This window comes from Babylonia areolata, chromosome 30 (assembly GCF_041734735.1).
Source record: "Babylonia areolata isolate BAREFJ2019XMU chromosome 30, ASM4173473v1, whole genome shotgun sequence".
In the NCBI taxonomy this organism is placed as follows: Eukaryota; Metazoa; Mollusca; class Gastropoda; order Neogastropoda; family Buccinidae; genus Babylonia; species Babylonia areolata.
This window is the reverse complement of record NC_134905.1, coordinates 951,205-973,704: the sequence shown is the minus strand read 5'-3', so window position 1 is coordinate 973,704 and position 22,500 is coordinate 951,205. Positions and strand designations below refer to the sequence as shown.

At 43.1% G+C, this 22,500-nt stretch overlaps 1 protein-coding gene across 5 annotated transcripts in view; it reads right to left on the bottom strand.

Moving 5' to 3' along the window:
• Positions 1 to 22,500, bottom strand: part of LOC143275322 (sodium/hydrogen exchanger 6-like) — a 58,831-nt gene that overhangs the window by 17,944 nt on the left and 18,387 nt on the right. For all 5 annotated transcript variants that reach the window (XM_076579332.1, XM_076579334.1, XM_076579331.1 and 2 more), the window contains exons 9-16: positions 22,240 to 22,328; positions 20,774 to 20,887; positions 18,817 to 18,928; positions 18,285 to 18,438; positions 15,643 to 15,703; positions 4,797 to 4,891; positions 3,579 to 3,687; positions 1,321 to 1,470 (exon numbers count right to left, since the gene is read on the bottom strand). In XM_076579332.1, the coding sequence (XP_076435447.1) occupies positions 1,321 to 1,470; positions 3,579 to 3,687; positions 4,797 to 4,891; positions 15,643 to 15,703; positions 18,285 to 18,438; positions 18,817 to 18,928; positions 20,774 to 20,887; positions 22,240 to 22,328 (884 nt within the window). The remainder of the gene's footprint in view (positions 1 to 1,320; positions 1,471 to 3,578; positions 3,688 to 4,796; positions 4,892 to 15,642; positions 15,704 to 18,284; positions 18,439 to 18,816; positions 18,929 to 20,773; positions 20,888 to 22,239; positions 22,329 to 22,500) is intronic.

The window sequence follows — 22,500 nt, the reverse complement described above, 5'->3', positions numbered from 1 at the left end:
AAAAATATCTTCTGGATAGATTATGCTGATGGGTTTATCAGACAGCATACCAATAATTACTCAGAAAAATATCTTCTGGATAGATTATGTTGATTGGTTTATCAGACAGCATACCAATAATTACTCAGAAAAATATCTTCTGGATAGATTATGCTGATGGGTTTATCAGACAGCATATCAATAATTACCCAGAAAAATATCTTCTGGATAGATTATGCTGATGGGTTTATCAGACAGCATATCAATAATTACTCAGAAAAATATCTTCTGGATAGATTATGTTGAAGGGTTTATCAGACAGCATAACAATAATTGCTCAGAAAAATATCTTCTGGGTAGATTATGTTGATGGGTTTGCTGGAGTATGTGGGTATTTCTGGATTCTTTTTATCATCTCTTTTTTGTTGAACCAATATCAGTCTGCACTGATTTCAGTCTTGTATAAAACGAGGTACTTTTCCTTCTTTGTTGCCTGGTGCTAGGAAGCGTATGTCAAATGTTTATAAAACCTTAGTACGACAAACATCCATCCCTAAGTTAAATTTATTTATGCTGTCAATCAGTGCAAATAAAGTTCTTTATTTTTCTGCGTTCTTATACAAGGCATTCAAACCGAGAGAAACTGCAACTTCGTAAAGCGAATATAAAGTACATTTTTTTGTTTACATTCATATTTATTTGCTTATGTTGTTTCGTCGACTGCACTGGCACTTACTGCTGAAGTCTTGGGGGCTAACTAGCTGACCTTTTGGGAACCATCCGAATCCCAACTGTCCTAAAAACCCTCTTGGCTAAGGGAGGGGGGATGTAACTTGGGCATGATTGAAATGAAATGAAATGAAATTATGGTGCTTAGAGCCTCGCCGACCACTAAGGCCATCTCAAGGCTATCGCCGCGTTAATAACTATTACAAGGATAAAAAAAAGAAACAATTAAAACGAGTCACCACTTCAAACTTTCCACTCCAAAGTTAAAAAAAAAACTTCCATAGTTTAAAACCTTCAAATCTGGTTAAAAATGTTCACTTCTTTTAAGAAGTCCATCAGCGCCCACGGAGGGACGTCACGAAACAAAGTCTTCAAAGAAACCGCCGTGTAATGTCTGTGTCTAACGTCATGCAGATCCCAACAGTCAAGGAGCATGTGTTTCACGGTGAGAGGCTCATCACAGGGAATACATCGAGGGGCCTCTTTGACTATCATACAGTTTCGCTGAATTGTATCATGTTCACATACACCCCTTCACTCAGGGATGAAGCCTGAATGAGACTAAAACATTCCGGTACCCGACATCCACAGACAGACTAAAGGGAGACCCACCTGCATTGGTTCTCTCCTGCTGGTCTGCTCCACGGTGAGCGTGGCTGGCTGATCCGATGCCGCGCCGTCAGACGGTCCGCCGATGGAGAGCTGGCTCTCATCAATGATCATGTCGGTGTCTGAGTCGTTGTCATGGTCCCTGCCAGTTCCCTGCATGTGTAGAACACAGTCGTCATCATCATCATCATTATCGTTATCAATCAACTACTGTATGGCTAAATGAAATCCATACCACTTCCCTGCATGTGTAGAACCCAGTCGTCATCATCATCATCGTTATCGTTATCAGTCAGTTAACTACTGTATGGCTAAATGAAATCCATACCACTTCCCTGCATGTGTAGAACCCAGTCATCATCATCATCATCATTATCGTTATCAATCAATTAACTACTGTATGGCTAAATGAAATCCCTGCCACTTTCCTGCATGTGTAGAACCCAGTCGTCATCATCATCATCATCATCGTTATCGTTATCAATCAATTAACTACTGTATGGCTAAATGAAATCCCTGCCACTTTCCTGCATGTGTAGAACCCAGTCATCATCATCATCATCATTATCGTTATCAATCAATTAACTACTGTATGGCTAAATGAAATCCATGCCACTTCCCTGCAAGTGTGGTACCCACAGTCGTCATCATAATTACCGGTGTGAATTAATTAACAAGTCATCATAACTGTTATCATTGTGAATTAATCAACAAGACGTCACCATCGTTATCATTGTGAATGAAATGACAACCGTATGGCTAATGCTATCCCTGCCACTTCCATGCATGTGCAGCACCCACAGTCGTCATCATAATCACTGGTGTGAATTAATTAACAAGTCGTCAAAACTGTTATCACTGTGAATTAATCAACAAGACGTCACCATCGTTATCATTGTGAATGAAATGACGACCGTATGGCTAATGCTCTCCCTGCCCGTTCTCTGAAGGTGTGTCCCTCACAACAGTGTGACCAGATGAAATCCCTGCTGCCTCCCTGCACTGTGTCCCTCACAGCAGTGTGACCAGATGAAATCCCTGCTGCCTCCCTGCACTGTGTCCCTCACAACAGTGTGACCAGATGAAATCCCTGCTGCCTCCCTGCACTGTGTCCCTCACAACAGTGTGACCAGATGAAATCCCTGCTGCCTCCCTGCACTGTGTCACTCACAACAGTGTGACCAGATGAAATCCCTGCTGCCTCCCTGCACTGTGTCCCTCACAACAGTGTGACCAGATGAAATCCCTGCTGCCTCCCTGCACTGTGTCCCTCACAGTCACCACCATCGTTATCACTGTGAATGACGGGCTGCAATAGCCGAGTGGTTAAAGCGTTGGACTGTCAATCTGAGGGTCCCGGGTTTGAATCACGGTGACGGCGCCTGGTGGGTAAAGGGTGGAGATTTTTCCGATCTCCCAGGTCAACATATGTGCAGACCTGCTAGTGCCTGAACCCCCTTCGTGTGTATATGCAAGCAGAAAATCAAATATGCACGTTTTAAGATCCTGTAATCCATGACAGCGTTTGGCGGGTTATGGAAACAAGAACATACCCTGCATGCACACCCCCGAAAATGGAGTATGGCTGCCTACATGGCGGGGTAAAAACGGTCATACACGTAAAAGCCCACTCATGTGCATACGAGTGAACGTGGGAGTTGCAGCCCACGAACGGAGAAGAAGAAGAAGAAGAAGACACTGTGAATTGTTTAACAAATGTACGACGAAGAAATGCATGCCCTTTCCCTGCCTCATGTGTCCAATGACATCCAAAGTGAGTAAATGTGAGGATTCTCTTGGCATACATGAAAATCTTTGGCTTAAAGTTCTTTTTTTACTTTCAGAGCTTTTTGTTGTTTTTTTCTGTCTTCAGCACAAACCAAAAACCAAAAACAAAAAAAACACCACCACCACATGCAAGCACATACACACACACATGAACACACACACCCACCACTCCCACACACAAACACCCACCCACCTACACAACCTTCCCCCTCCCCCAGGTCCCCCCTCCCCCACCCTCCCTCCCACACTATGTCGCCCACACAAACACACACCCACCTACACAACCTTCCCTCCTCCCCCCCCCTCCACACACACACACTACATCGCCCACACAAACACCAAACCACATATACACTCACCCCCCCCCCCACTCACACACCCACACACACTCATCCATCCTCCACCCTAAACACCCACTGACCACACCCACTCCACCCCCCCACACACACACCCACACACAGAAAACCTGCCACCTGTGTCATCTGTTCCTCTGTAGTGAACAGCTTGGCAAAAGGCAGACACCTTTCAGGCAGTGTCTCCTTCAGTGTAGGTCTGGAGTTGGTCAGCAGAGGCTTCATGAAACTGCAACCAAGACAAGACAAGACAAGACAAGACAAGTCAAGATGGGTCTGGAGTTGGTCAGCAGAGGCTTCATGAAACTGCAACCAAGACAAGACAAGACAAGACAAGACAAGACAAGACAAGTCAAGATGGGTCTGGAGTTGGTCAGCAGAGGCTTCATGAAACTGCAACCAAGACAAGACAAGACAAGTCAAGATGGGTCTGGAGTTGGTCAGCAGAGGCTTCATGAAACTGCAACCAAGACAGAGACAAGACAAGTCAAGACAAGTCGCGACAAGACAAGTCAAGATGGGTCTGGAGTTGGTCAGCAGAGGCTTCATGAAACTGCAACCAAGACAAGACAAGTCAAGACAAGTCAAGATGGGTCTGGAGTTGGTCAGCAGAGGCTTCATGAAACTGCAACCAAGACAAGACAAGACAAGACAAGTCAAGATGGGTCTGGAGTTGGTCAGCAGAGGCTTCATGAAACTGCAACGAAGACAGAGACAAGACAAGTCAAGACAAGTCGTGACAAGACAAGTCGCGACAAGACAAGACAAGACGAGTTTCAGTAGCTCAAGCAAGGAGGCGTCACTGCGTTCGGACAAATCCATACACGCTACACCACATCTGCCAAGCATATGCCTGACCAGCACAAGATGAGACAAGACAAGACAAGACAAGAAAAGTCACGAGGTGAAGGTGTGTCACCAGGTAAAGGTGTGTCACCAGGTGTGTCACAAGGTGAAGGTGTGTCACCAGGTGTGTCATGAGGTGAAGCTGTGTCACCAGGTGTGTCATGAGGTGAAGGTGTGTCACCAGGTGTGTCATGAGGTGAAGGTGTGTCACAAGGTGAAGGTGTGTCACAAGGTAAAGGTGTGTCACCAGGTGTGTCACCAGGTGAACAAGGTGAAGGTGTGTCACTAGGTGTGTAATGAGGTGAAGGTGTGTCACGAGGTGAAGGTGTGTCACCAGGTGTGTCACAAGGTAAAGGTGTGTCACCAGGTTTGTCACGAGGTAAAGGTGTGTCACCAGGTGAAGCTGTGTCACCAGGTGTGTCATGAGGTGAAGGTGTGTCATGAGGTGAAGGTGTGTCACCAGGTGTGTCAGCAGGTGAGGGGTGTACCCACCAGGTGTCAAAGCGGTACCACTTGGCCACCAGCCAGGCCTTCCCTGTGTGTGTGCGGCGTGATGACCCCACCACCTCCACCCCTGATTCACTGTCCTGCACACACACACACACACACACACACACAACACACACACACAATATATATATATACACACACACACAATACACACACACGCATACACACACACACAATACACACACACATACACAAATTCAGAGAGAGGAAGTGAAAGAGATGGATGGACAGATGTATTAATATATAGATATAAATGTTGATTAATCAACTGATGAATTAACTAATTAAGCTATCAATTAACTCAATCAATAAACTATGCAATTATTTAGAGAGAGTGTTGAGTAATCAATAAAAGAGATAGACAGACAAATAGATAGATAGAGTGTTGATTAATAAATAAAAGAGATAGGTAGAGATAGATAGACAGTGTTGATTACTTGTATAAAACACATTATATGTGCACACATGTACACTCAGAGGATAGGCAGTATTGATAGACTGTACAAGATATAGCATGCACACACACACACACACACACATACACACATGCACACTGTACTGCAAATTCGTTACCAAACATATTTTTTGTGTGTGCATAAACTGAATGTACACTGTTGAAGACGGTAACACTTACCACTGATGTATCTCATTTACTGCAGTCATCTAATCGACAACAAAGTTGGATGAAGAACAAGAGAAGTTGAGAGAGAAAGATGGAGAAAGATAATGAGAAAGAGAGAGAGAGAGAGAGACAGAGAGAGAGAGAGAGAAAGGGAGAGAGAGAGATAGAGAGAGAGAGAGAAAGGGGAGAGAGAAAGAGAGAGGGGGACACACACACACACACACACACACACACACACACACACAGAGGTTTGACTCTTGATTTTGTTTGACTGTCAGTGCTTTCACCAGTATTTGACAAGGGAGGCAATGATAATCATTAATTATTTTTCTTGCAACAAGAAACTATGACAACCACAACTGTATTGTAAACACACCTGGCAAAAGATCACACCCTTCATCTACATCATCACCGCGACCCTTCACCCCCAACCTTCACCCTTCACTCCCGACCTTCACACTTCAACCTTGACCTTCACCCTTCACACCCCGACCTTCACCCCTCACCCCCTGACCTTCACCCCCCGACCTTCACCCTTCATCCTACCTTCACCCCCACCTTCTGAATCAGAGTTACGCATGCTCGCGAATGACTGGTGTCAAACTGTTTTGACCTATCTTTGCACAAGATTCACTGTCAAATAAATACCAATTATTATTATTGTTGTTACTGCTACTGTTGTTGTTGTTACTATCATTATGATTATCATCATGATTATTATTATTTTTTTTATTATTCAGCCATGCAATATTAGTGAATGTTCAAGTATGGCTATAAAACATGCAAGATATACAGCTGAGGGAGCTTTGTTTTTAGAATTCAGAATTTGCAACACACGTTCAAACAGAAGTGCATGTCCCCAACACCCTCAGGTCTGCGTCCTCTTGATACAGATGTCCTGACAAGTATTTTTTACTCTTTTTTTTACATTTCATAACACAGAGCAGATTGTAAGCAGAAGACATGCTGAACGGTTGGCTTTTCAAGAGTGACTGAGCAACCCTAGAACAGTGGGGAAAACGTAGGCTGTGGAACTGTAGGTAAAATTCTGTTCTGTTCACATCGTTTCATTCTGGTTTCCAAAAAGGGGTATGAACTGATATGGATGGAAAAGAATGTGGTTTTTTTAAATAACCTGATACAGTCTTTTTGGAAAAAAAAACCCAAACAAACAAAAAAACTTGGCACAATCTATCAGCTGATGTGTTCAAACTTTGTTACCATACATGAGTCATGAATACATACACAAATGTTTGATGTGAATGTCTCACCAACAATGCAATCAGACTGTCAACAATGCAATCAGATTTGCATTTAAACAATTTTGTGATAATGCTTTGTTTTCTGATGAAACATTTGTCAGTAAAACATGCCACTCACTTTTCAGTTCAAAGAATTTTTTTCTTTTCAAATACAGAGTCCAAAGCACTTCCATGAGCTTACAACCAAGTATTCACGCAATTCTGTATTGTGTTTTACCCAGGGTACAAGACCGGCACGTACATAAGCAGATGACAAGCTACATAAATTAATCTACAAGTGTCAAAGCATCATTTCTGTTATCAACTGCATTCTTTTCTTATTTGGATATGATGACTGCAAGATTCTTTTGGTGTCGTAAGGACTGATTTCTGTACATTTACTTCTTTTTTTTTCTACGCTTGATATTGTTTTTCTGCCTATCTCTGCAACATTCTCTGGGTATCACTTGGTAGTTATTTGGGTACATTTGTATCCCCAGTGAAAAGCAATTTTTCTGCTTGTTCTTCTTCAGCCTGTCCATTCACCCTGCTGGAAGACTGCACTGCCACAGAAGACAGCCGTAGACATGTGCTCAAAGGTGTCAGTTCCAGTTTCTCAAGGAGGCGTCAATGTGTTCGGACAAATCCATCCACACTGCACTACATCTGCTAAGCAGATGCCTGACCAGCAGCGTAAACCAACGCGCTTAGTCAGGCCTTGAGTGCGTGCTTATATATTTGTGTACAAATCTGAGTGGATTTCTTCTACATTTGCCAGAGGACAACATTCTCGTTGCCATGGGTTCTTTTTCAGTGCGTCAAGCGCATGCCAGACACAAGATCTCGGTTTATCAGCTTATCCGAAAGACCAGACTCTCAGTTTTATTTTTTAGTCAAACTTGGGAGAAAGGGGAGAGGGGGGCTCAAACCCACACCCTAATATATATGCCGTAAAGTTCGGTCTATAAGCCACTACTTTTTACCCCAGCTTCAACCTCTGCGGCTTACACAATGATGCAGCTTATTTGCGGATTTTAACGATTTAGTGGATTCAGTGAGCAGGATGACGTTGAATAAATGTGACTATCCCTAAGTTATGGATCTTATTTTCGTTGTGTTTATTTATTATTTTTTTGTGGCACTACAGTATTTTCACTTGCTTTTCTTAAGTGTTGTTCCCGCTTGTGTTTATTTCATAACCTACAGTATCGACAGCTTTTCTGTAGTATCAGTATGTGTTCCGGTACAGGAAATAAGTGTGGCTTATAAACCGGTGCGGATTATGTATGTATAAAGTTAATTTTTTTCCAAAATTTAGTGGGTGTGGCTTATACACCAGTGCGCTCAATAGACCAAACTTTACGGTATATATATATATATATATATATATATATATATATATATGATAGTCAGTTGTGTCCGACTTTGACCATCAGAACAGCAGAGGAGGCAACTGCTGTTCCGACTATTTGGGCTAGAATTGGATTATAGTGGAGAGTGTCTTGCCCAAGTTACATCCCCACTCTCTCAGCCAAGAGGGTTTTAGGACAGTCGGCGTTGGGATGGTTCCCAAAGGCCAACTAGCCCACAAGGCTGCAGCACTAAGAGCCAGTGCAGTTTCGCCTCCTAGTTTGAGAGTCATAGTCCTTCACAAAAGACTAAGCTGTAAATGATTTCCCATTGACTGGAGAAACCATTGATAATACAGCTCTCACTTTGCTGTTGGCCCAAATGTAAACTTATGTCAATCTGTGATATAAGCCGAGTGTTGGGCCTCACACCCTCATGGGCTCTCTATATTGGCATCTCGCTGAAATTGTCAACCGCCATAATGTCAGTCATCATGTCGCTCTTACAAGAAACATCCAACTGCTTCTTGGACATTCAAAACTGGATGACTCTAAATAAGTTACAATTGAACACGGAAAAAACTGAAGCAATGCTCCTAGGAACTAAACAAAAACTCTCTTCCATTACAACTGACACGATCAAACTTGGCAGCATATCCATCCCTCTTTCCAGTTCAGTCAAGAACCTCGGTGTTGTCCTTGACAACACACTGTGCATGCAAAAATTTATCAGTCAGACATATCAATCCTGCTACTTTCAACTGTGGCGTATCAGTTCCATCCGGAGATATCTGTCCATTGACGCAACATCTAGACTTGTCGTTTCTCTCATTCTCTCTCGCCTTGACTACTGTAACTCTCTATTGTCTGTTTTGCCTGCTTCATCCATTCAGTCCCTTCTGTGCATACAAAACTCTGCTGCCCGACTCGTCCTCAGAAAAGAAAAGATCTGAGCACATCACTCCTCTTTTGCAACATCTCCACTGGCTCCTTGTCTCACACCGAATAAAGTACAAGATCAGCAATCTATGTTATAAAGGTATTCACAAATCAGCCCCTTCCTATCTCTGCAGCTGCCTTCACCTCTACACTCCATCTCGCTCACTACGATCGGCTTCAGATCTACTCTGTTTACGCATACCCAGATTCAAACACTCCACTGTTGGCCACTGTTCTTTCTCTGTCTCTGGACCTTGCAACTGGAATGAACTTCCTCTTTCGCTTCGTCCAGTCTCCACACTCAGCTCTTTCAAGTCTGGCCTTAAAACCCACCTCTTCCCAAAATAGCCTCCCTTGTCTGCCCTTCCTTGTCTTCAGTTTCTTCAGTTTTAGAGTTACGCGTGTGTGTGAATGACTGGTGCAAAAGCACTTTGATTTGTCTCTGCACAAGATTCAGCGCTATATAAATACCATTATTATTATTATTATTATTATCTGAAGTATTATTATTATCTGAGGTATTATTACTATCATTATTATTATCTGAGGTATTATTATTATTATTATCTGAGGTATTATTATCATTATTATTATGATTATCTGAGGTATTATTATTATCATAGGTATTATTATTATTATTATCATCATCATCTGAGGTATTATTATCATTATTATTATGATTATCTGAGGTATTATTATTATCATTATTATTATGATTATCTGAGATATTATTATTATCATTATTATTATCTGAGGTATTATTATTATCATCATCATTATTATGATTATCTGAGGTATTATTATTATCATCATCATTATTATGATTATCTGAGGTATTATTATCATTATTATTATTATTATTATCTGAGGTATTATTATCATTATTATTATTATCTGAGTTATTATTATTATTATTATCTGAGGTATTATTATCATTATTATTATTATCTGAGGTATTATTATCATTATTATTATCTGACGTATTATTATTATTATTATCTGAGGTATTATTATTATTATTATCATTATTATTATCTGAGGTATTATTATCATTATTATTATGATTATCTGAGGTATCATTATGATTATCTGAGGTATTATTATTATTATTATTATCATCTGAGTGCCTTATCCATTCTGCCACCTTCCCCCTACCTGTGTTGAGAATAAACACATGCACACGGCTGTTAGACAGCCACAGAAAACCAGATCATGAAGTTGATCTCATGCAGCTCGACATGCAGAAGGTAGCGTCAGGGTCAGAATGATAAATAAATATGAACAGAAAAAAAGGAAACAAGAAGGACGGGAAAACCCAAGTCACTCAATAACAGAAACTGAGACCCAAGTCACTCTTCTTCTTCTTCTGCGTTCGTGGGCTGCAACTCCCACGTTCACTCGTATGCACACGAGTGGGCTTTTACGTGTATGACCATTTTTACCCCGCCATGTAGGCAGCCATACTCCGTTTTCGGGGGTGTGCATGCTGGGTATGTTCTTGTTTCCATAACCCACCGAACGCTGACATGGATTACAGGATCTTTAACGTGCGTATTTGATCTTCTGCTTGCATATACACACGAAGGGGGTTCAGGCACTGGCAGGTTTGCACATATGTTGACCTGGGAGACCGTAAAAATCTCCACCCTTCAACCTGCCAGGTGCCATCACCGTGATTCGAACCCGGGACCCTCAGGTTGACAGTCCAACGCTTCAACCACTCGGCTATTGCGCCCGTCATACCCAAGTCGCTCAATACTCAACAGAAACTGAGACACGCCACAAAAGAAGCAGAACGGCGAATGGAATACTGAGTGGATAAGGACACTGTCTTTCCGCAGCACAAAAAGACAATCAAGAGCGTCAGAGGGCAATAATAATATCAGTCCTTCACGTGGATTCCCTGGTTCAGTGTAAAAAAAGAAAAGTCTTTCAAACTCACCTCTTCTTGCTGATTAATTTGATTCTTGAACGTCTGCTCTGAGAGAGACAGACAGACAGAGAGAGAGAGAGAGAGTGAGAGAGAGAGAGAGAGAAAGTGGGAGACAGAGATAGAGAAAGAGAGACAGAGAAAGACAGAGAAGAAAAGACAGAGAGAGACAGAGACAGAGAGAGAGAGAGTTTACACACATGGATTTATGCCTGTGTGTGTATATGTGCATGTATATGTGTATGTGCATGTGCATGTGTGTGTGTGTGTGTTCACATGTGTATGCATGTGTGCTCAAGATGAGGATCCTGTATGCTGCAGAGCCCAATGTGTCCATCACTGGAACATTCGACATTACCACGCACAATGCTCATGTCAACGCTGACTGACTCACGTTGAGCAACTTTTTTTGTCCTAATCCCGCTTCCCCCGTCCCGCCTCTCACACACACCCTTCCAATATTATGTTTTTTCTTTCTCCAATCACTGACACTCACCCTCTCCATTTTAGATTTTGTACACTCTCTTTTCCACGTTCTGTTCTCTCTCTCTCTCTCTCTCTGTCTGTCTGTCTTCCTTTCTTAGTCCCCTCCTCCTTGCCCCCCCCCCCCCCCACACCCCCTCCCCTCCACCTCAACTTCTTTCTTCAATCACTGACACTCACCCTCTCCATTTTAGATTTTGTACTCTCTCTTTTCCACGTCCTGTTCTCTCTCTTTCTCTCTCTCTGTCTGTCTGTCTGGCTGTCTGTCTTCCTTTCTTAGTCCCCTCCCCCCCCCCACCCCCACACACACACCCTCCCCTCCACCTCAACTGCCCCCCTTTTCATTCGAATATACAGAAATGTCGAATTCTAATTAATGATAACAATCATCATTATGATAGAAATGATAATAACCCAAATGAAAATGATAATATCATTTGTTTTCAGTCTAATATCATCATCTTAGATGAACAGACTATAAATAAATAAATGAACGAAATGGGCAGAGTGGGAAAGAACAAAAGGGAGAGTGTGAGTGAGCAAGCAAGAGAGAGAGAGAGAGAGAGAGAGAGAGAGAGAGAAAGAGACACTGTCATTGCCAAGAAAGGTCTTTTCACAAGGGGGCAACAACATAAATTGATATATTTTAGCTTCCAAACAACAAAAAACTGTATTTGTTCTCTGAACCCTTCAGTCAGTTTAAACCAAGTAAAATATGCAATACTTGGAAAACCCTCAAGTCACATCCTGACTAAAAACTCGACGAAACGGAACTAAAGAAAAACAAAAATATATCAAACCAATACAGACTGCCTCAACAATACACTCAAGTATGCAATATTATGTTTTCTGTTTTGTCCAAATAAAACAGCAACTTCTGTACTGACTATAATTAAGTGTCATCTATGCTGTTGATACTATTCTGACTTATGTACCTTTGTCTCATTGTTTGAGCTTCTGCAATGAATTTAGCAACCGATCTAATTATGATTTCATTATCACATGACAAAACAGTAACAACATCATGGCTTTTAGCCATCTCTGTTTGAAAGAATAAGCATTTTTCTCGCACAGTATTATAAATTTCACACTGAAAAAGAAAACGAGAGAGAGAAAGAGAGTGAGAGAGACAGACATGTGGAGAAAGACTGGGTGAGCATGCCAGACAGACAGACAAAGAGAGAGAAACAGCATGCATGCCTTCATATATGCAGTCACGACACAGCAGTATTCTCACTTAAATAGCCTAAAGAATCCCCATCCAAACACAACGCCTGACCCAGATAAGACTTGCAGAACCAGCTACGATTGCATACAACGAAGGAGTCAAGACCACAGACTGTTCAGCTGTAAACAAAGCGGATAAACCATGAGATGCTGACAAGCCAAACCTGTAAATGTGAACTCAGCAAAGGGGAACAACCTGTACCTGTGAATGTGAAACCAGACGTAAGGTTTCCGCCCTGTCGGTCTGAAAGACAATCATCAGCAATCATACTGACGTGGATATTTATACAGTCACCATCCTCAGTCACTTCGGTGACTCAAGAGGGCATAACTGTGTTCAGACAAATCCTTATACGCTACACATCTGCCAAGCAGATGCCAGCAGTGTAACCCAACATGCTTAGCCAGGCCTTGGGGGGGGGGGGGGGGGGGGGGGGGGGGGGGGGGGGGGGGGAGGGGGGGGGAAGGTATGCAGATTGATAATGAAATAAAATACAATGCAAGAAAATAAAAACAAAACAAAAACAGATTAATAAATAAAAATAAAAAAGTAAGTAGATAAATGAATATAAGAATTTTTTTAAAATTTTAATAATAAAAATGAATAAATAAATAAATAAACAGATACATAATTAAACACATAAATAAAAAAACTATAAAAAATAATAATGATAAATAATATAATAATGATTTTTTTTTTAATTAAAAAAAAAAAAAGACAGTAATCTTAGTCATAGAGAGTAAGACAATCAGCAGCAATGACACTGATGTGGATATTTATACAGCACCTATCCTCAGTCATAGAGTAAAAGACAGTCATCAGCTATGATATAGATGTAGTTATTTATATAGCTACAATCCTCAGTCATAGAGTGAAAGACAGTCATCAGCTATGATATAGATGTAGTTATTTATATAGCTACAATCCTCAGTCATAGAGTGAAAGACAGTCATCAGCTATGATATATATGTAGTTATTTATATAGCTACAATCCTCAGTCATAGAGTAAAAGACAGTTATCAGCTATGATATAGATGTAGTTATTTATATAGCTACAATCCTCAGTCATAGAGTGAAAGACAGTCATCAGCTATGATATAGATGTGGTTATTTATATAGCTACAATCCTCAGTCATAGAGTAAAAGACAGTCATCAGCTATGATATAGATGTGGTTATTTATATAGCTACAATCCTCAGACATAGAGTAAAAGACAGTCATCAGCTATGATATAGGTGTAGTTATTTATATAGCTACAATCCTCTGACACAGAGTAAAAGACAGTCATCAGCAATGATATATGATAGTCAGTCGTGTTCGACTATGACCATCAGAACAGCAGAGGAGGCAACTGCTGTCCCGACTATCTGGGCTAGAATTTGATTACAGTGGAGAGCGTCTTGCCCAAGTTACATCCCCACTCTCTCAGCCAAGAAGGTTTTAGGACAGTCGGCGTTGGGGTTGTTCCCAAAGGCCAACTAGCCCACAAGGCTGCAGCATTAAGAGTCAGTGTAATCTTAACTCCTAGTCTGAGAGTCATAGTTCTTCACGAAAAGACTAAACTGTAAGTGACTTCTCACCGCAATGGGGAAGCCACTGATCATAACGCTGTCACTTTGTTGTTGGCCCGACTGTGGATACTTACATAGCACCTATCCTCAGTCTGAGACCAAGCTCCAAGCGCTTTCTAAAAGCCATCTGCACAACAAGCTGCCTACCTGGGCACAGCTGACAGGTACAAGACAGGTGGACATGTGAACAGGTAGCCAGGTACACAGGTAGACAGGTACACAGGGAGATGTGTGCACAGGTCGTCATGTACACAGGTAGACAGGTACACAGTGAGATATGTGCACAGGTCGACATGTACACACATGGACATGTGCATAGGTAGACAGGTAGACAGGTAGACAAGGAACAGGACAGGTACACAGGTAGACAGGTACACAAGGAACAGGACAGGTACACAGGTAGACAGGTACACAAGGAACAAGACAGGTACACAGGTACACATGGAACAGGACAGGCAGACAGGTACACAGGTAGACAGGTACACAGGTAGACAGGACAGGTACACAGGTGGACAGGTACACAGGTACACATGGAACAGGACAGGTAGACAGGTACACATGGAACAGGACAGGTAGACAGGTACACAGGTAGACAGGTACACATGGAACAGGACAGGTAGACAGGTACACATGGAACAGGACAGGTAGAGAGGTACAAAGGTAGACAGGTACACAAGGAACAGGACAGGTACACATGGAACAGGACAGGTAGACAGGTACACATGGAACAGGACAGGTAGACAGGTACACAGGTAGACAGGTACAAAGGTAGACAGGTACACATGGAACAGGACAGGTAGACAGGTACACATGGAACAGGACAGGTAGACAGGTACACAAGGAACAGGACAGGTACACCAGGAACAGGACAGGTAGACAGGTACACAGGGAACAGGACAGGTAGACAGGTACACAGGTAGACAGGTACACATGGAACAGGACAGGTAGACAGGTACACATGGAACAGGACAGGTACACAGGTACACATGGAACAGGACAGGTAGACAGGTACACAGGTAGACAGGTACACAAGGAACAGGACAGGTAGACAGGTACACATGGAACAGGACAGGTAGACAGGTACACATGGAACAGGACAGGTAGACAGGTACACATGGAACAGGACAGGTAGACATGTACACAGGTAGACAGGTACACAAGGAACAGGACAGGTAGACAGGTACACAAGGAACAGGACAGGTAGACAGGTAGACAGGTACACCAGGAACAGGACAGGTAGACAGGTACACCAGGAACAGGACAGGTAGACAGGTACACCAGGAAGAGGACAGGTACACAGGTAGACAGGTACACAAGGAACAGGACAGGTAGACAGGTACACAAGGAAGAGGACAGGTACACAGGTAGACAGGTACACAAGGAACAGGACAGGTAGACAGGTACACAAGGAACAGGACAGGTACACAGGTAGACAGGTACACCAGGAACAGGACAGGTCACTCACAGCCACACTGGAGGCTAACTGCTGATCAAAGGCTGCAGTCGTCTCCTCCTCCACGCCCACTCTGCACACACCAGTTTCAGTTTCAGTTTCAGTAGCTCAAGGAGGCGTCACTGCATTCAGACAAATCCATATACGCTACACCACAACTGCCAAGCTGATGCCTGACCAGCAGCGTAACCCAACGCGCTTAGTCAGGCCTTGAGAGAAAAAAATAAAAAATAAAAAAATAAAAAAATAAAATAAAATAAAAAGAAATAAGTAAATAAATAAATAAATAAAAAGAAAAGAAAAGAAATAACAGATTAATTTATAAAAAGAACTTTTATTAATTTATTTATTTATTTAATCTATTTTATTTATTTATTTATTTATCTTTTTTCTTTCTTTTTTTTGGTACGCTTATAGTTGACAAGAGGATTGGAGGATGCTGGTTGCCAGATCACCTGTGGCGCCCCAACGGTCCACAAGACTACGGGATAGGTGAAGGTGAAGGTGATAGTTGACTTCATGAAGTTTTTGCGCCTTATAAATATTATTAGTTGTAGTAGCACACACCAACCATCACCTGGTCAGCACAGCACATTCCCCCACTACGTGTTCGGCAAAACACAGCTGGCACACCCTTTCTTTCATGCAAAACATTACAGCTATCCAAAACTTTCATCCAGTCTGCCCGGTTGTGTGAGGAAGACTACAGCCTCTCCAGCAGTGTAGTGAAGATAATAACAGGGATAAGGCCTGACCTGATCTGTAGCATGGATGTAGTAAAGATAACAACAGAGATAAGGCCTGACCTGATCTGTAGCATGGACGTAGTAAAGATAACAACAGAGATAAGGCCTGACCTGATCTGTAGCATGGACATAGTAAAGATAACAACAGAGATAAGGCCTGACCTGATCTGTAGCATGCGTGTAGTAAAGATAACAACAGAGATAAGACCTGACCTGATCTGTAGCATGGACGTAGTAAACATAACAACAGAGATAAGGCCTGACCTGATCTGTAGCATGGACGTAGTAAAGATAACAACAGAGATAAGGCCTGACCTGCTCTGTAGCATGGGTGTAGTAAAGATAACAACAGAGATAAGACCTGACCTGATCTGCAGCCACTGTAGCATGGATGTAGTAAAGATAACAACAGAGATAAGGCCTGACCTGATCTGTAGCATGGGTGTAGTAAAGATAACAACAGAGATAAGACCTGACCTGATCTGCAGCCACTGTAGCATGGACGTAGTAAAGATAACAACAGAGATAAGGCCTGACCTGATCTGTAGCATGGGTGTAGTAAAGATAACAACAGAGATAAGGCCTGACCTGATCTGTAGCATGGACGTAGTAAAGATAACAACAGAGATAAGGCCTGACCTGCTCTGTAGCATGGGTGTAGTAAAGATAACAACAGAGATAAGACCTGACCTGATCTGCAGCCACTGTAGCATGGATGTAGTAAAGATAACAACAGAGATAAGGCCTGACCTGCTCTGTAGCATGGATGTAGTAAAGATAACAACAGAGATAAGACCTGACCTGATCTGCAGCCACTGTAGCATGGACGTAGTAAAGATAACAACAGAGATAAGGCCTGACCTGATCTGTAGCATGGACGTAGTAAAGATAACAACAGAGATAAGACCTGACCTTATCTGTAGCATGGACGTAGTAAAGATAACAACAGAGATAAGGCCTGACCTGATCTGTAGCATGGGTGTAGTAAAGATAACAACAGAGATAAGGCCTGACCTGATCTGTAGCATGGACGTAGTAAAGATAACAACAGAGATAAGGCCTGACCTGCTCTGTAGCATGGGTGTAGTAAAGATAACAACAGAGATAAGACCTGACCTGATCTGCAGCCACTGTAGCATGGATGTAGTAAAGATAACAACAGAGATAAGGCCTGACCTGCTCTGTAGCATGGGTGTAGTAAAGATAACAACAGAGATAAGACCTGACCTGATCTGCAGCCACTGTAGCATGGACGTAGTAAAGATAACAACAGAGATAAGGCCTGACCTGATCTGTAGCATGGACGTAGTAAAGATAACAACAGAGATAAGGCCTGACCTGATCTGTAGCATGGACGTAGTAAACATAACAACAGAGATAAGGCCTGACCTGATCTGTAGCATGGACGTAGTAAAGATAACAACAGAGATAAGGCCTGACCTGCTCTGTAGCATGGGTGTAGTAAAGATAACAACAGAGATAAGGCCTGACCTGATCTGTAGCATGGGTGTAGTAAAGATAACAACAGAGATAAGGCCTGACCTGATCTGTAGCATGGACGTAGTAAAGATAACAACAGAGATAAGGCCTGACCTGATCTGCAGCCACTGTAGCATGGACGTAGTAAAGATAACAACAGAGATAAGGCCTGACCTGATCTGTAGCATGGACGTAGTAAAGATAACAACAGAGATAAGGCCTGACCTGATCTGTAGCATGGGTGTAGTAAAGATAACAACAGAGATAAGGCCTGACCTGATCTGTAGCATGGACGTAGTAAAGATAACAACAGAGATAAGGCCTGACCTGATCTGTAGCATGGACGTAGTAAAGATAACAACAGAGATAAGGCCTGACCTGATCTGTAGCATGGGCGTAGTAAAGATAACAACAGAGATAAGACCTGACCTGATCTGCAGCCACTGTAGCATGGGCGTGGTGAAGCCTCCACACAGAATGACGGTGGCCAGCACAATCATCATGGTGGCAGAGGCCATGTACTGGTGAGCGGTGGTCTTCGTGTTGCGGATGGCCAAAGCAAAGGCCACAGCCCCTCGCAAGCCTGTCACACACCACGGGGCCGGCCATTTTTACGTGTCTCACAACACCGAACAGAAATATCAACCACAAAACAGCTAAACTTACGGTTCCCATATCGTTTTTGGATCACTGGAGTGGTCATAAATGTTTTATGTTACTTGTAATATTTTTCTTTCAAGTAAAGTGCCCTGAGCTCTTAGTGAGAAAGGGCGCTATATAAATGTACATTATTATTATTATCAGTTCAGTTACTCAAGGAGGTGTCACTGCATTCAGACAAATCCATATACTGTTAAGAAATAAGAGGAGTCAGAAAATCAGAAGTAGGCGGGCGAATGCAGGGATGAAAGGCGAACAGCCGAGAGCAGCAGTGATGTGTGTGTGTGTGTGGCCGACTGACCTGAGAACATCATCATGTGCTGGAAGTTGGGTCGGATCTTGTTGGAGCGACCCAGGTTGAGGAGGAAGGTGAGGGGGTAGATGTTCATGAAGCGTCCCACGATGATGGCCAGCTGGTGTCAGGGGTCAAGGAGCACTGCATGCTGGGTCTGGTCGTTGTGATACTGTCGTCTCGCTGTACTGATCATTGCTATCGTTACACTGTCTGTCTGGTCATTGTGATACTGTCATCTGGCTGTACTGATCATTGCTATCGTTACACTGTCTGTCTGGTCATTGTGATACTGTCATCTCGCTGTACTGATCATTGCTATGGTTACACTGTCTGTCTGGTCATTGTGATACTGTCATCTCTCTGTACTGATCATTGCTATCGTTACACTGTCTGTCTGGTCAATGTGATACTGTCATCTCGCTGTACTGATCATTGCTATCGTTACACTGTCTGTCTGGTCATTGTGATACTGTCATCTCGCTGTACTGATCATTGCTATCGTTACACTGTCTGGTCAATGTGATACTGTCATCTCGCTGTACTGATCATTGCTATCGTTACACTGTCTGTCTGGTCAATGTGATACTGTTATCTCTCTGTACTGATCATTGCTATCGTTACACTGTCTGTCTGGTCATTGTGATACTGTCGTCTCGCTGTACTGATCATTGCTATCGTTACACTGTCTGTCTGGTCATTGTGATACTGTCATCTCGCTGTACTGATCATTGCTATCGTTACACTGTCTGTCTGGTCATTGTGATACTGTCATCTCTCTGTACTGATCATTGCTATCGTTACACTGTCTGTCTGGTCAATGTGATACTGTCATCTGGCTGTACTGATCATTGCTATCGTTACACTGTCTGTCTGGTCATTGTGATACTGTCATCTCGCTGTACTGATCATTGCTATGGTTACACTGTCTGTCTGGTCATTGTGATACTGTCATCTCGCTGTACTGATCATTGCTATGGTTACACTGTCTGTCTGGTCATTGTGATACTGTCATCTGGCTGTACTGATCATTGCTATGGTTACACTGTCTGTCTGGTCGTTGTGATACTGTCATCTCGCTGTACTGATCATTGCTATAGTTACACTGTCTGTCTGGTCATTGTGATACTGTCATCTCGCTGTACTGATCATTGCTATAGTTACACTGTCTGTCTGGTCGTTGTGATTCTGTCATCTCTCTGTACTGTCTGTCTGGTCATTGTGATACTGTCATCTCGCTGTACTGATCATTGCTATCGTTACACTGTCTGGTCAGTGTGATACTGTTATCTCACTGTACTGATCATTGCTATCGTTACACTGTCTGTCTGGTCATTGTGATACTGTCATCTCGCTGTACTGATCATTGCTATCGTTACACTGTCTGTCTGGTCATTGTGATACTGTCATCTCGCTGTACTGATCATTGCTATCGTTACACTGTCTGTCTGGTCATTGTGATACTGTCATCTCTCTGTACTGATCATTGCTATCGTTACACTGTCTGTCTGGTCATTGCTACACTGTCATCACTATACTGTCTGTCTGGTCACTGTGATACAGTCATCACTATACTGTCTGTATGGTCACTGTGATACAGACATCACTATACTGTCTGTATGGTCACTGTGACACAGTCATCGCTATACTGTCTGTATGGTCACTGTGATACAGTCATCGCTATACTGTCTGTATGGTCACTGTGACACAGTCATCGCTATACTGTCTGCCTGGTCACTGCGATACAGTCATCACTATACTGTCTGTATGGTCACTGTGATACAGACATCACTATACTGTCTGTATGGTCACTGTGATACAGACATCACTATACTGTCTGATCATTGCTATACACCCCACACACAAACACACCCACACCCACTCACTAACACACCCACAAACCCACCCCACAAACGCCACACACACACACACACACACACACGCAGAACCCCAGAGCCAAGGATACGAAAGCAGACAGAATGAAGCCAGCGTGCCACTTCAAGGGCTGCAGAGTGAAGACGGACACTCCGATGTAGAGGAACACAAAGTTCTCAGCCAGGAAGTTGGACAGCTCAAACAGCTGAAACACAGGCCACTCTCCGCTACACTGCCTGCAAACCGTGCAGTTGAGACACACACACACACACACACACACACACACACACACACACAAAGGCACACGCACACACGCACACACAGAGCTCCCAGAACTGACCACTGTATCCTATATCTTCAACACCTACAACCTCTTTCAATTCTTGTCCAGAGACCCGTCTGTTCAAGCAGATCTGGTACCTTTGTCCACCACAGCTCCAAACGGCGTTTTCTCCATGCTAAGAATGTTGTGTGTGCGTGTGCATGTGCAATGTGTGTGTGTGTGTGTGTATCTGTATCTGTGTATGTGTGTGTGTTCGTGTGAGCAAGTAAGTTGGAGAAAGTGTGTCATATTGTCTGTTTGAAGTTTTTGTGTAAATCGTTAATTTGTAATGAGATTTTGTACATGTGACACAATCTTAGCGCTGTTTGAGAAAAAAAGTGTTGTATAAGTGTTCATTTTTCTTCTTCTTCTGCTTCTTCTTCCTCTTCTCCTGCTCCTCCACCTTCTTCTTCTCCTTCTGCTCCTTCACCTTCTTCTTCTCCTTCACCTTCTTCTTCTCCTTCTGCTCCTTCACCTTCTTCTTCTCCTTCACCTTCTTCTTCTCCTTCTGCTCCTCCACCTTCTTCTTCTCCTTCTGCTCCTCCACCACCTTCTTCTCCTTCTTCTCCTTCACCTTCTTCTTCTCCTTCTGCTCCTTCACCTTCTTCTTCTCCTTCTGCTCCTCCACCTTCTTCTCCTTCTGCTCCTTCACCTTCTTCTCCTTCATCTTCTTCTTCTCCTTCTGCTCCTCCACCTTCTTCTTCTCCTCCTTCACCTTCTTCTTCTCCTTCACCTTCTTCTTCTCCTCCACCTTCTTCTTCTCCTTCTGCTCCTCCACCTTCTTCTTCTCCTTCTGCTCCTCCACCTTCTTCTCCTTCACCTTCTTCTTCTCCTTCTGCTCCTCCACCTTCTTCTTCTCCTTCACCTTCTTCTTCTCCTTCTGCTCCTCCACCTTCTTCTCCTTCACCTTCTCCTCCACCTTCTTCTTCTCCTTCTGCTCCTTCACCTTCTTCTCCTTCACTTTCTTCTTCTCCTCCACCTTCTTCTTCTCCTTCTGCTCCTTCACCTTCTGCTCCTCCACCTTCTTCTCCTTCTGCTCCTCCACCTTCTTCTTATCCTTCTGCTCCTTCACCTTCTTCTTCTCCTTCTGCTCCTTCACCTTCTTCTTCTCCTTCTGCTCCTTCACCTTCTTCTTCTCCTTCTGCTCCTTCACCTTCTTCTCCACCTTCTGCTTCTTCTTCCTCTTCTTACCGTGATCATAATGTTATGACAGAACCAGAGGCGACTCCCCTCACCTGTTTGGTTCGTTCCTTGGACTCCTCCGACAGGTTGTTGTAGGTGTAGTGCGCCTGGGTCACCCCGCAGAACAGCACCGCCACGATACCTGCAATCAGCACCGCAGGTATCACGTGTTACCTGTCAGACCAGCAGTCTCTGTCACCTGGAAACTAGGGTAGGACATGAGGAAGAAGAGAGACAGTGGACGTTCACCAGGTGGTTTGTAGTGCTATGTATCGTTATTACATCATCATGTTTTTACCTTTACAGTACTATAT